Below are 14,933 nucleotides of genomic sequence, written 5' to 3' on the forward strand. Positions count from 1 at the left end.
AACATTGTAATAAAATAATAAGAAACAAAATGATGGTAATATTCAAGGTTACAAAACACATTTTTCCTCCACTGTTTGGTTAAATAAATTTATAAAAACATGAATTCTTTAAATTGTGCGTTATCTTCACATAAATGAATTATTTTAGCATTAATTAACTGTTGCTAATTCCACGATAAGCGTTGCTCAAACTAATCTAAACTAATTTGCTGATAAAGAACGCACACTCAAGCGTTTAGAGGTGGCGTTTCGGGCTGAAGCGTTAAAAAGCTCTTCGCCAACCTCGCCACAGCTCAAGGCGACGATGATCGCAAACGCGCACGACGGTCTCGATCGTCACCGAACCATATCCGGCATCCAACATCCGGTAGACCGGCCGGACCGAGGATGGGCCATGTGGTGGTGCCGGAATTGACCTGGTCACATCTTCATCGATCTCATCTTCATTCGTTCTGCTATCGTCAGTGATAACACATCGTTTCAGCTCCGTTGATCGGATCTATCGTCTAGCCAGAGGCTGTGGTGACCGCGCGTCAGTGTGTGTGTGTGTTTGTTAGAGAGTCTTTGCGCTAGTTCGTACGATAAAATCGATAGTTTGTAAAGCCACACCGCGACGGCTCGCGATAACCGGCAGGATAGAAAATCTTGCAGACAGATTCCGGTTGCAATTTGCTTAGCAGATTCGCTCTTAGAGAGACCAACCTCACTTGACCGACAAACGTTTCACTGGTTTAGAAACGTTTTTTATTTAGCTTTTTTAGCAAAAAGAACCTAGTATTCTAGTAAACTATCGTATCGTACGAAGCGCGTCGGAAGACTCGTAGCAAAAGAAGAGCAAATAAAGAGAAAGAGAAATCCATCATCACCATGCACACCTCGCCGTCCAAGGTTATCCCGTTCCAGATGATCCAAATCTTTTTGGAGGAATGTGACGAGGTAAGTCAACGGGGCAGCTTGATCGCTGCTGCGCTTCTTTTTTTTGTTTGTTAATACCAAAAATTCCTAACCAGCGTATGGGAAAGGGAAACTAACGAATTTTGAGCGAGAGAATGTGCGATGGGCAATTGGGCATTTAATAGAGGCAACCTTTAGGCAAATTTGCTTTTCCATTTTATTCCGCGATCGGAACGAACCACCGTATCTGGGGCACCGTGTGTGTGTGTGTGTGTGCGCGCTTGGTTGGCAAGCATGGCGGGCAGCGCGGCCATAGGCGGCGTTGCCAAACGGAACGGAACGAAGCACAAGGCACCAGAGGGACACGTTCGGAACCCTGACCGTGGTACCGCACATAAAGGATTGCAACGGTGCGCGCGCCCACTCCGGCGTGCGCGACCGTTCCGTTCTTCGCGGTCTGACGCGGTCTGTCCCCCTATTCGGGGGCGCGCGCGCTCGCGCGAATGTCGCGCCCTTCGCCGCTCAAGATCTCGAGATCTCGCTGCATTTCAATGCTGCGTTCGCTTCACCGCCAACTGACCGCATCAGACACTGTCTCTCTCTCTCTCTCTCTCTCTCTCTCTCTCTGTGGTGGTGGTGGTGTGGTCTCGTGGTGGCCACGTGCCATAAACGTGTGCCACCGTTCAGCCACCGTGGCACATCGTCGTAATGCAGTTCCGGTCGGCCTCAACGGACCGACCTAAACGATGCGCTTGCTGCGCGCGAGGTGTTGAGATGAAGAAAAAAAAAAGGTATTATCTAATGGCCAATTAAGTACGGTGCGAATCACGCCATTAGCTCGTTTTCTTCTTACCATGAGGCCCTCGATGGGGGGAACCGACGCCGGCAAGATGGTGGCCGGATACTTGGCTCATTTAGGCAAAAGCCTCCGGACGTTGCTAAACTCTTGAAAAACAAGATGGTTGAAATGGTGAAGTCCTGCCATCTTCTTCTCGCCAACTACGACACTGACCGCAAAATGGAGTGGCCCCGGGACGGGTACAGAAGGTTAACGCACCTGTACCCCGTACCCGGACGAGCCTCTTCATCGATATTCATTTTCACCGGAGTAAAATCGATGAACAACGAACGAATCTGTCGGAAGTACTCGACGCACCGTCGGTACGTCATCGCCAGACATTACGATGCGGTCGTCCAACAAGACGCAACCAGACGCGCAACGAAACAATGGCCGTCAGCGTGCGTCCCCTCTCCGGTCACCATCATCGATGCCGATGAAAATCGATGACGGACTCGAGCACCGATCTCTTGACCGATATCAGCCCCAGCTACTACTACTACTAAGGGGGGGTACGGTCGGGCAAATTATCGAACGCCAGGCCAGCCCAACCCAGGACAGACAGAGTGCCGGATTACTCTCCAAATGGTGCCGGTGCCAGATTTATGCATTAAAGCACACCCCAAAACGATGCTCCGAAGGGCCTCCAACCAAAGTCAGCTCCACTCACCACTCATTACCTCGTTATCTCATGTTAATAATGGCTCCCCCTGCCAATCCATTCCCGAGACCCCGGCCTCATCGGTCCGTGCGTTGGTTGCGTGGCTTACATAATACGTGTCACCTCCTACTCCTCATCCACCTCTCGCTTGTCATCGTTTCCTCGTCGCGACTTCGCGTGGCCGTTCAGGTGAACCTTGCCACCGCGGACACAACACTCGCACCGTGTAATCGCGATCAATTACATTACAGCTTATTGCCACAATTACATCGCGAACACCTTACAAAAAAAAACCTCATCTCATACCGCGTTGCGTTCGTTGCCAGTTGCCAGAGTCGTCTAATCTTGGCATACATTTTCCACCGAATGAATCGACCGCCGACGGCTCCTTCGGCGAAGGTGATCTGACTTATGTCGGTGTCGAGGGAAACAGACCGCTTGAGCGATATGAACCGCACGAGGGGAACACCGCAAGCACCGTCGCCTCGGCGTCGTCGTCGTCGTGGTCGTCGTAGTACATTGCCATTCGTTAAGGTTAAGTTCAATGATGCACTGGCCGGCAGCGATGGCTTCCAGGTCGTCGCCGTCACCGTCGTCGCTGGTTGGCGGTAGGATTTAGACATTCCGGATGTAATGTTTTTGCTGCCGCGAGAAAGAGGAAGGGATTTGTTAACGTGCGTTGATTGTTTTTTTTTTGTTTTGCGTTACGTTTACCATCGTCTAGCTGTCTGCAACCTTGTGTCCGGCATGTGTATAGCAGCAGCAGCAGCAGCGCGCTAGTGGTGATGGTAGCTAGCATTCTGTTTCAATCAGCGTTCTGGCGTCGAAGCTACTACTCCGAAAGTCCACGAACCACCGGCCAACCGGACGCTTCTAATTTGCCCGCACACGAAACATGAGCCATCGGCGTGGCATGACAAGCTCGCAGAAATACCTTGTACTTCATGAACTTCTCCTCCTAGTCCGTGAAGGTGTCACCATGGAATCGCATTCGATTACAGGTTCTCGCACGCTCGCTGTGCTAATTGTTATCGCGAGCGCTTGGCGCAGGGACATAAGTTGGTAACACAATTAGCAGCAGCAGCAGCAACAGCACAAGATCTGAACTACTCAAAAGCGCCTTTCAATTAGGCCAACATTGATACTGATTGCTATTCGTGGCGATCAGATACCGAGTACCGAGCGATTGATCCGCGATACTTTACGGATGTCAAAGCCAACCGGGCAATTGGGGGTCCCTGTGTGTACTCGGGCAATTGGGCTGCAATGAGATGTTTGAATTGTTATGACCGTTCTTCACTTACATTGCTTACGCACACACGAACGAAGGTGATCATTTGCGAGGTACTTTAATGAGCCGGCACCGGGGCGCCCTCCCCTTGCATATATGACTTCATTTCCATTCCATTTTTCGGCTCCAATTCCACCATTGCGAACGGATGGTGCCGACCCCTAGTGCCAGCCAGCCAGCAAAACTCGCTCCCCTCGCGCTCCATTTATTTGTGGCTTGGCCCCTCGAGCACCGCTCACCCCCCGCACACCCTCACCGTGATTGGCTTTCGGTTTCGTTTTCATGTTTATGATGTCGACCTTCAGCGAGATCATGGCGCTGACGATGCTCCACACTCACGCCTCACGCCTCAGGTGGCGCCCCGATCTCGTCAGCTTTTCGTGTTAAGTCATTATCGTCGCGCACACACACACACCTATGCACTGAGAGCTGAGAGCCGCCAACTACCGCAACTTGAAGTTTATGAAATCGGGTATCGACCGGCAGCACCGCGAATGCTTCTGTTTTTCGCTGCAGATGATGCATCCCGACATGACAGATGTCGCGCATCAGATGCTGCATCGCTGCTCTGTGTACGGAAGTGCCCAGCAGCCTTAGCGCAGGTTACTTTCAGCAGCCAGTAGATCAGATTGTCCGATTATGTGGGCCTTTTCTCGGTTGTCGGCTTGTCGGCTCGGTGAAGTTCAATGTCAATACCCGCTGAACGAACGCGCGTACGAACCGATGATGATGATGATGATGGTGACGATGGTGACGATGACGAGCGGTGACGGTGTCTGCGCTCTCTCGCGATCCGCGACTCCTACCGTCAGTCCGTCAGTCACGTTTGCACGATCCCCTAGTGGCATGCCTACTAGTGACCCTCGACGGTCCACTACCACCCTTACCTTACCGTTCCACAGCTTCCACAGGTTAATGGACGGGAACTCGGTGCACACAGATCCACAATCACACACACACATACGTAGTAATCGTGGCACGAGAAGGGCGCCGAGTAACGACAGAAACCACCGCACAAGAAGCCAGGTTTCGGAAGGTTTCGGAACAAGTTTTTGGGGACCAGACATCAGCGCACTCTAGGAGGTAGTGCCGGAGAACGGAACGGAATCCGCCGTGGTCCGCCCGCAGGAACCTTGAAATGGCACCGAAAGCAGCCTTGTGTACATGTCAAGCCTCACTGGCTACTAGATCCGTTCTTGGTTCGACAGCACCAAGCAGTCGAATATGGTCGAGAATACGGCGGGATGGACTGGAGGAACTGTAAGAACAACTTAATGAGCTGCCACCACCGTTCCTAGTCCGCAGGCAGGCAGGCAGTGCGGAAGAGGACAACAAATTGTCGAACGCTGCTCTAGATATCACCACCCCCCAAGGGAAAGGATCCCGTCCTCAATGCCGGTTTGCGGCAATCCTTGCCACAAAAACCTTGATCCAAACCTTGAAAGTTCCAAGTCCGCTAGTCCAAGTGCTCGCCACTACTGCTGCTACTGCTGCAGCTACTGCTGCTGCCGGGAGCGCAAACCAGTGGCCAAGGACTGTAATTTGCCCGTCGATGGACGAGGGAAGCAGAGAGAATAGAGAGAGGGTTCGGTTCTGCAAGGAAGCTGCACCCTGCACCGATGTACGCTGCCTCGAGCTGGTCTTGAGCGTTTGAGCTTCTTCGTCAACAACAACGTCGAGTTTGAGGCACTGATCAAAGCTGCTGATCGATCGATGGCAACCGGTGGTGGTCCTTTGTCTGGTGATCGCCATGGAAGCGCACGATAATGAACATCTTAATTGAACAACGAGAATCGATTTTATCATTCTCTGATGCTGCTGACTACTGGATTGGAAGGCAGGCGCTGGTGAGGCCACATGATCGTACATCGTACGGTCATCCGTTTGCAAGCAGTAGCAGTGCATCTCGTGGCTCCGGGCCGCCTGGAGAACCTTCAGCCCGCCCCCAGGCCAGGCCAGTCCGTGGCCATTGCACATTGCGCTCCTCCTCCGCGTGGTCCACTGACCACCACTGACCATGCCGGCCACGCCATCGATGCCGTTTTGCCGTTGACCTTCCGTGAGCGCGCGCGCGCACACTCACACCTGGTGTGTGTGTGTGTGTGTCGGAGTAGATCGGTGGTACGCACGCACACGATATTAGCATGCCAAGCTGCCAGCCTCCCAGCCTCCAGCCACCAGCCTCCTCCCAGCATCCATGGTGCACCGGACCAGATGCCGTTTTCTTACGTTTTCTGCCAAACCTCATAAAAGTATAATTCGCGTTCGCACGTTCGCGCGTTCGGCTGCTACTACACTCGCCACACTCGCCACACTCGATTCTGCACTGGATTGCGACCCCATATGCGACATATTAGCATATCGTTCCATTAGAGCATGCCAGCTGGCGGAATACGGTGGGGCTGGGGCTACTACTAACGGGGTGACGGTACCACCTGTTGCCAACCCACCCCATTAAGGTTGTAAGAACGGAGGAACTTCTGTATCCGCGTACTCGCCGCCTGCGCCTACACTGTGTGTTGGTGGCCGGTTGCGGAATTTCCGTGATCGCGAATTGCGAATTGCTGTCGGGGAGGGGGGAGGGATGGTGAAGAATCTCGCCGTCCATAATCACTGTCACTGCATTACGCGCGGGCTGATGATGATAGTGGTGGTTGTGGTGGTGTCCGGCTTTTGATAAGGTCGATTCGATTCGAGGAATTTGGTATTTAGTTCTCTCACTCACGGAGTATCTGGGGGGCACTTAGGCACTTGCGTTTATGGAGTAGCAGCAAACAACAGCAACAACGCTTCTCGTTCTCCTTCTTCCAGTCCTCCTCCTGTCGTACGCACTCCAGGAATGGTGCTGCTGGCAATTGTCATTTTGGTCATCGGTGGTTTGCGTCCTGACCAGTCCCGGATCAGTCGCACATTCACCTGATCGAGACGATCGAGAATGCAAAGTGAACAGGTTTCCTCACACCCCACACCTTCCCTTCCCTTCCTCACCCTTCTTCTGCTTATATTGCGTGCAACAGGCAAACCACCGTCCGGCCACCGGCTGGAGACTGGAAGCGTTCGGATGATAATGCACAAACACGCCCCTAAACGGACCACCATCACCACTATCCGGGGTGCTTTGTTCGCACCATAATCCCGTGATCGTAGTAAAGATGTAATATCTGGATTGGCCCCCATGCCTCACCCCGACAAAGGGGCGGCGAATTCGCGCGCGGAAAATATTCAACGCGGAACCGGTTGCAAATCTCTCGCGTTTCGCGTTTCTTCATTCATTTCCTGCCTTTATGCAGGAGGCGCTTGAAACGAGCGGGCGCCCCCGATGTTGTTTCGTTTGTTTGGAGTGTCACGAGATGTGGTGGTTGTATTTTTATTTTTTTGGCAAGAGAAACCCCGTCCCAAGAAGATTCTCCTCCCCATTGGGCCGACCCGGGAGGGGGGGAGTTCATCGTTGATTCATGCTGGAAAGCCTCAACCAAAACTCGCGCGAACCGACGCGTGCAGTCAAAGTCCAACTCGCAGAAGATGGGGGAAAATCCAACGAGCCATCGCTTGCGTGACGCAGGAATCCCCGAATCTCACCTCTCGTTCGTGTTTGTTGTTCGCTTGTTTGGGATGTGGGGGGTGGTGGGAATAGAGGCGTAATCTCGCCTCCGCGGGTGTTTCCAGTCCACTACTCGGCTATCTGGTGCAGTGTGCAGCAACGACGCTGCGAACGTCACCACCACGATGGTGCGTTTGGATTTACCCTAAACCGGTTCTTCTTCGAACTTCGGAAGGCCGCTGACGTCGCCGCCGTCCACGTCGCTTGCGCGCCAGCGCGTCGTAGCAAGTGCGTCTGCCGCACAGCATATTGCTGTGCGGACCAGACGTCCAGCAACGGACGCGCCCCGCAAAACGGGGATTCTCCATCAGCAGCAGCAGCAGCAGCAGTAGCAGATCGACGGGCCACGTTGTGTAATGACGTGGACACGGTCTGGCCAATTTTAGTCATGCACCGCCGCCTGGTGGGGATTCCTTTGCCACCGATCGCGTGCCGCCGCGTCGCGCTGCGTACGAAGAACCCTTGCTAGGGTCAGTTGCCAGACGGTGGAGACGGAGTCGTCGATCACCGCCGATCGGTCGATCGGTGGCATGCATGTGTCAACATCATCATTAGCCGTTGTCGCTCAACGCTCAACGACGCTCCCGGCGGTGGCGTCGCTGGTGTACGCACTGCCACCACTCTAATGGTTCTGGGGTGCCGGTTCTTGGGTGACGCGACTCCAGGAGAGACTCCATCACATACAGACAAGAGCGCGCGCGCCACAGAGTTGCAAAAACGGCTCCAAAGACCGACGAAGAACGACACGCCGACGGGCGAGAATCAGAGAGAATGAGAGAAGAAGCGATAAGGAAGAGAAGAAGCAACCGTGGTGGACGAAGAATCCGTAGCTAGAACACAAGGTTATGGCTGTACCCGGGGCGGACGGATGGACGGAGGGAGAGCCGGTGCGTCTCTCTAATTGCGACGCCGAATCGCAATCGAACGAACGCCCGTTTCCTGAAAGGATGGATGATGCAAACTTTCGTTACCCTGGCATCATCCTCGCATCAAAGTGGCCAACGGATGGGTGGCGGGTGCTGAAGACGAGGAAGAGGAGAAGAGGTGCGAATGTTCGAGAAGAGCCATCCAGCGAGCAGCGAGCAGTCCTCGCGTCCACCCGATGCGTAACGGTGCGTTCTCCGCGGTGATGACAGTCCCTAAGGAGGCTCTTATGTTTACGGACTCTATTACGCCCCCCGTTCCCGGCGTAATGTCTGCGACGCCTCTAAAGATGTCAAAAGCTCCCGTCCCGTCCCGTCTCACCGTGCCGAAGACACCGGGCCATCACGAGTGCCAGTGACGCGGCGCGCAAATGCACTCACCATTCAATTATGTTCTTCTCCGGTGCGGCCTCTTGACACATTAGGCCAAAAGGCAGGCAGGCAGGAGGTGACGGCAATGTGCAAAACAGCACATAAACAATTCGACAGGAACCGAGCATAATGGCCGTCGGCGCCGCCCAGCAGTACTTTCGGTTTACTTTCGCTGGACCAGACCGACGACGACCACGACGACGACAGCGACGACGACGACGTCGTTGAATCGAGTCAAGTAGAGGTGAAGAGGTGCCCGGCCCCGGTAATTATGAGGAAATCATCATCACACCGCCGCTCGAGTGTGTTACCGCGTGTCTGCACCGCACCGCGTTGTTTACACAACGACGACAACGACGACGACGACGACGACGATGACCTGAAATTTAGTCCAAACTTTTCTGTTTGTTTTGCATCGCGCTATTCTCGGAATCGGGCGACCGCGCAGCATCCTTCGATCGATTGTGCGTAGAAAGCTATTACGCACGTAGACACGTACGCAATGATCACGCACTGATCGATCCGAAACAGGTGGGCCTGGGGGAGAACGCGAGGCGAGAAACTGTTCATAATGTACCGCAATGTACCGCCGTAGTTGCTGCGGTTTCGGTGGAGAGGTGGTAGCTTGGGTGGCTCGGGTGGTCGGGGCAACGAAAAGGTAACGACGCGAGCCATAAACAATAGACTGATTGACTGAGAATCGTGAAGCGCGGGCTCGGGCTCTCGAGCGGCGTACGTGACTCACGGCTGAAGGTCACCGGCGACTTCGATTCTACTACTACGAAGCGGCCCTTCCGCTAGCTGGAGCCCGAGGACAGAGGACTAGGGGAACGGGGACCCGGGGGCATATCCAGGGAACGAATTGAGGCTTCAAGCATTTTCCGTAATCCGTATCGCGCATCGTCCATCCCGTGCGACTCCTTCTCCACCTCAAATCCCGGGCCGCTTCTCCCGAGAGGCATCAGTTTGTGAATGGAATCCTCACGCCAGTCGCCATTTGCTCAATGGAAGCTTCTAGGCTTCTCCTAGTAGGCGAGGCGAGCGAGCGTGCATCTTCCCTTCATTCTACGTCTCCATAGAGCAGCTAGGAACAGTAGGCTAGGAACGTTATCCTGAGAGCGATCTTCGATAGCGCAACGCTCGCTTATTAACCCAACGAGAATGCGCTCCCGGTTTCGACCATTCATCGCGCCGATAATATACCCAACCTGGGTATCTATTGTTTTGGCTCACTGGTCCGGAGTTCTAGCAGCTGTCCGTCTGTCTGTGGGTGTGGGTGTGTGTGTTTATGTGCGTACTCCCATCTTTGCTTCAATCGATTGTTTTCACTTTTCGAAGCGAAGCGATTTCGATCCGCGATTGTATAAACGCTTATCGTGTCGGTAGCATCGGTTTGCTACCCCCCGGTTAGTGGCCGTGGTGGCCACCACGAGAAGTGACCGAACCACACACCACCCCACGGAATCACATACAGTAAGGAAAAAAACCATCACGGTTTTGCGTTCCTGTTCCGCGGACACTTCCGTGCTCTCGAGGTATCGCCCCGACCAACCGAGGTACGAGGTGCGTAAGCTCGACCGCCGCTCTCGCCTTGATCCGCAACCGAATGGTGGTGGTGGAGGTGTGTGTGTGGCGATCGTGTGAATCACCGTGCGATCGAGGTGCGCGAGCGTACCTTCGCTTTGGACTTGGGAAATTCCGGGGCGGGATAGCCACAAACACACACATTTCCGGGGACTTTCCCCTGGGCTCCTGAGTGGGTTGGGCTGGTATACAATACGTGTCCAACACCACGTAAGTGCGAAACGAAACGAAAAGCCTCTTCAGAAGTCCCATAGAGCGGGAACGGCCCAAGTTTTGGGACCTACCTGACCGGCAGACCTTAGATACCTCTAGATATCTTCAGAGTTCAGAAGGCTTCGGCCGGAAACGATACCTGAACTCGAGCTCAAAGACTTATTCGAGCGGGTAGCGCGCGCGTCACCCGTATTATGACCTAGGAAGACGACGATTATGAGTACCTCGTCGATGGCGATGGGTTTTCATGAAGAACCCGTACGTCGACACAGAGTGACGTTCTCATTAGCCGACTGATTGACCGGCTACAGCCGAACGAAGAATCTGGAAGCAACGATCCAAACCAGATTGACAGTTCTGTCAACCCAGGTGCCTCATGTGGCCACTCGTTACAATGCGCCCTAAGACACTCGACAAATAATACGACCACACCACCAGCAACAACAACAACAACAAACGGGTTCCTAATCCACCCGTTTCGTCGCTGTCGCCAGCACTCTGGCACTCTGGGGTTCTTGTTGTTGCGTTCCGGTGATGATTGATGCCCAGCCCAAAAGCCCTCCCGAAAAGAACAACAACAACAAAAAACCGCGGGGCAAAACCAATTGGCTTAATTTCCGCGAGATCTCCGCCCTCCCCACCCCCCGCCTGTACCACGACAAACACCTTTACTCCCCTTCCCTTACGAGATCGTTGGCGAAATGGAGAAACCGGTGCCGGTTTCAAAACCAACCACTCCCGCCCGTCTCGTCATCATCCTTATCGTGCCAAAGTGCCAAATGTAGTGCCGAAATGAAAACAAAAAACCTGTTGGCCAAAAACCGACGACACCGTCGGTTTTGGGGTGAGCAGCACCCCGCGAAGCCGCACCCTCCCCCTCACCTCCCTCCCCCACCGGGTGTTGCGCGTGGGTAACCGCGAGAACGCCGTAGCGGGCTTTATCGCGATTTAAAATGGTTTCTGGCATGCTATCATCGTATGTGCATCTTTCTGGGGGGGATTTTAGAACGAAAACGGAGGCTGCGGTACTATTATTTCTACCGGAGGTCTATGCATCAAGGCCAAGAAGAGACGCACGCACGGGGACGCTAAAGTTCTCCAGGACTCCGTCCATGGCTAGACGCTTCTAGATCAATGCTCTCCCAAAAAAAAACAGACGCCATAATTAGGCTCCTAGAGTGCACCTAGCATTCGGGCAACAATTCTTATGATTCTGATGTCGCCTTTTTAACATAAAACGATAGCGTTTAATGTTTGTAATGTGCGCCAAAAAGCGGGGGTTTGGATTGGTTTTGCTTCGCCGATGAAACCGAATTCTGAGCGAACGGACGCTCGCTCGCTCGCTCGCTCGCTCACTCACTCGCACCGCTCGCGTGTGGGCCACCTTCGAGCCGGGTATAGCCGGACCCCCGTGTACCCGAAAGAGAGGGCAACGGTGCACGAACGCGGGCGACGCTCGGCTCCGGACACGGTTCGGCTTTGGCGCGCTTTAGTATTTAAACTCGAGCCGGCCAGTGCTTGGCAAGCTTTTTGCAAAGTGTGCCGACAGCGCAAAGGAGTCCTTACGAGACGTCGTAGTAGCTTGCATTCGTTCGCCTGAGATCCCCAGAGATTAGTTTGGTTTATTCATATTGTTCGTGCTAAGTGCGGAATCTTTTTTTGCGCGAAAAGATCCACAGTAACAGCGACAGTTCAGGAAAAAAAAGCCAGAGAAAACGTTCGGTTACCAGTCACACCGTGCGTTTCCAACATCGAGAGAACGTACAAGTTTAGACGACGACAACAACAGGCTCCAGGGCAATTTTTGATTCGAAACCGCAAGGACACTTCGGTCAAAAAGGCACATCGGCAACAGTAACTGCAACAGCAGCAGCAGCAGCAGCAACAACACTTTGCAACAAATCGAGAAGTAGAAGCAGCAAACGCTCCTAGTTTCGTTACCCGTTTCGTTAACTCACTCGCAAACTCCAATCGAATATGATGGCCGTCGCCGCTGCCCAGAAGAACCGCGAGATGTTCGCGATCAAGAAATCCTACAGCATCGAGGTAAGTTGCGAGGAAGCGCTGCTTAGCTCGTCTATAATCCCTTGATCCCTTGGGAGGCCGGGAATCAAAAAGCGGGACAATCGCTGTGTCCTTTCGTGTGTCGCACTTTCCGAAGGCGATGGTGTGCTGGCTCTGTGCCGACGAGTGTACGAGTGTACGAGTGTGTCCGTGTCCATGTGTCGATAATGTGCAGCTGAGATCGATCAAGAACTTGGTGAATGGCGTGTTGTTCTAGAAAGGGGAAGGGAGGGATCTAGCATTAGCAGCAGCGGCAGCAGCAGCAGCAGCAGCACAGACAATGTACACGTTCTAGACGATCACCGATGGCGCGATCCTAACAACGCGGGGGGAATTGATTTGAAGCAACAAAGTAGTCCCGATCTAATGGGCGATTGCACTCACCGACAGGTCGATGGAGAGACGGGAAAAGGTCGGGACTAACCACCATCTCTCTTTCGCTCTCTAGTGACCAGGAGTGTGCTCTTGTGGAGCACTGCTTTATGAGGTGCTAGGGATCAGCAGCAACAGCAGCAGCAGCAAGGTTTTCTCGTGATGCTCGTTTAAGATGGCGAGGCCATGTTGGGTTGCTAAGCCAGGTGTATGCAGGTGTGGAATGTACTAAGGTACGACGGTGTGATTAAGCTCGCGATAGTATGGTGTGCTAACGCAGTAATTAGAATCGCGTTTGCGCACCTCGCCGTCACTCCAGCTTGAAGTAGTAACCCCGCGAGCCACCTCGTAAGGAGCAGCAATTAGCATTCTTTAGAAGGAAGTATACCACAATTGTGGCATTGTTCCCGTGACTGTTGGATAGGCAGACTTAGGTCCACGGGTCCAAAAGGTGCAAAGAACGAACGAAAAAACCCCCAAAAAAATGGCGAACAGATCCTAGAAAGGTGGCAAAGAACACGTCTACCATCAGGCTGGATGCATCATGCAAATTATTAGCATTAGCACACGGGCGGCTACATCGCTTACACCGCCGCGTGACCATGAAGCCACTCGAAACTCGCTCAAAACTTCCCTTTCGCGACCATGCACACCACCACGCACGATGAATTCGGTGGTTTCGATCGCAAGAGCGCCGAAGAAGAGGACGAGTATCCATTTCATTTTTACCAGATCTCTTTTCCTGCGATCGAGCAGCAAGTAGACTAGTAATCGAGTAGAAGGCAGGCGGGCAGGCGGGCAGACGGGCAGGCAGGAAGTGGACGAATTGATTCGTCATCGATTCGCGTCGCCCCAGCAGACAGCCGAACAGGCACAAGTGCAGACCGCGCACCACTTGCCACCATTATGACCAATTTCCTTCTCGCGGGCACTTCTCTCCGAGCGCACACGTTGAGGTTAAGGTCAGAGCGTTGTTGTTGTTGCAGAGGGGATCGGTAGTTTCGCGGAAGGAAATCGCGGTCCGCCCGCTTTCCGCGCTCATGTGTGACGGCGACGACGGCGACGACGCCGACGACGGTGCTGAATGCATTCGCCCCAACCGAAGGACAAACAGGCCGGGGGCACCGCGCGGACGCGGACCAAGAATTATTGGGCCTGGCCTGCCCTTCCTTTTTTTTCCGACTCCGACTCCGGCTCCGAAGGCCGCGATCTGCAGTGTCCTAGAAGTTCAATGGTCTGCACGGTGCCGCCTCCTTTGTTTGTTGTTGTTGACGACGACGGCGACGGCGATGATGATGATGATGGAGGAGAATGGAGAACCGCAATCAGATCGCAGCAGGCGCAGCATCCGGATCGAGAGAGCCACACCGTCCCGGTCGTCCGTCCAACATGGCGGACTGACCGCACGCGCGCGCCCTCCTGAACAAAGCACTCCCTTGGTTCGTTGGTCACGTTGACCAAACGCGACCACTCCTTAGAATGGTCGGAATGGCGGAAGTGATTGGTGCCACCACAGACAGAGACAAGGCGCTGGGCGCTCTCTGGTGGACCACGAATGGGACCGCGACACATGCAACCGCGATTGCCTTTCACCGGCCAACGGAGACCGAAAATATGGCTAAAACCGGACCACATAATGCGCGACCGGTGGCCTGTTCTTGTGCCTGTTGTGTTACTAACCAGCCTCCCGTCCACACTATTAGCACGAGAACGCGCACCTAGGCCTCAAGGTCGATGTCCGGCGTACGCTCCAATACACCAGGAGCAGCACGCGCACGCGGTGAGCGGCTGTAGCCGGAGCTGGAGCTGGAGCTGGACCAGCTATCTCGATCAGGTTACCACCGCCACCGCTTGCCTGTGTCTGTGTTACTCGCGAGCATAATCCACCGCACCGGACCACCGTTTTGACATTGAATTTGGCAGCAAACGGGGACACCTGGTGTATGGAGGGAGGTCATTAAACCGGTCATACCAGGATCCCGGCACCCCCCCCCCCACCTTTCGCCGTCCACTCCCGGCCGAAAAACCGAAGGACCTCTCGAACGCCCGCCTCGGCACCGACTTATGGTGTCAGTCATCGTCGTCGTTGTCGTTGCCCCTGTGCTGTCAGGTTTGTAACG

General features: G+C 54.0%; 1 protein-coding gene across 1 annotated transcript in view; it reads left to right on the forward strand.

Annotated features, from left to right (window-relative positions):
- The first annotated feature begins 11,916 nt into the window (after positions 1-11,916).
- Positions 11,917-14,933, forward strand: part of LOC125955008 (tyrosine 3-monooxygenase) — a 12,612-nt gene continuing 9,595 nt past the window's right edge. Inside the window, exon 1 of the mRNA XM_049685812.1 lies at positions 11,917-12,423. Within this exon, the coding sequence (XP_049541769.1) occupies positions 12,355-12,423 (69 nt within the window). The 5' untranslated portion in view covers positions 11,917-12,354. The remainder of the gene's footprint in view (positions 12,424-14,933) is intronic.

The sequence above is a fragment of the Anopheles darlingi genome, chromosome 3, assembly GCF_943734745.1.
Source record: "Anopheles darlingi chromosome 3, idAnoDarlMG_H_01, whole genome shotgun sequence".
NCBI classification, from domain to species: domain Eukaryota; kingdom Metazoa; phylum Arthropoda; class Insecta; order Diptera; family Culicidae; genus Anopheles; species Anopheles darlingi.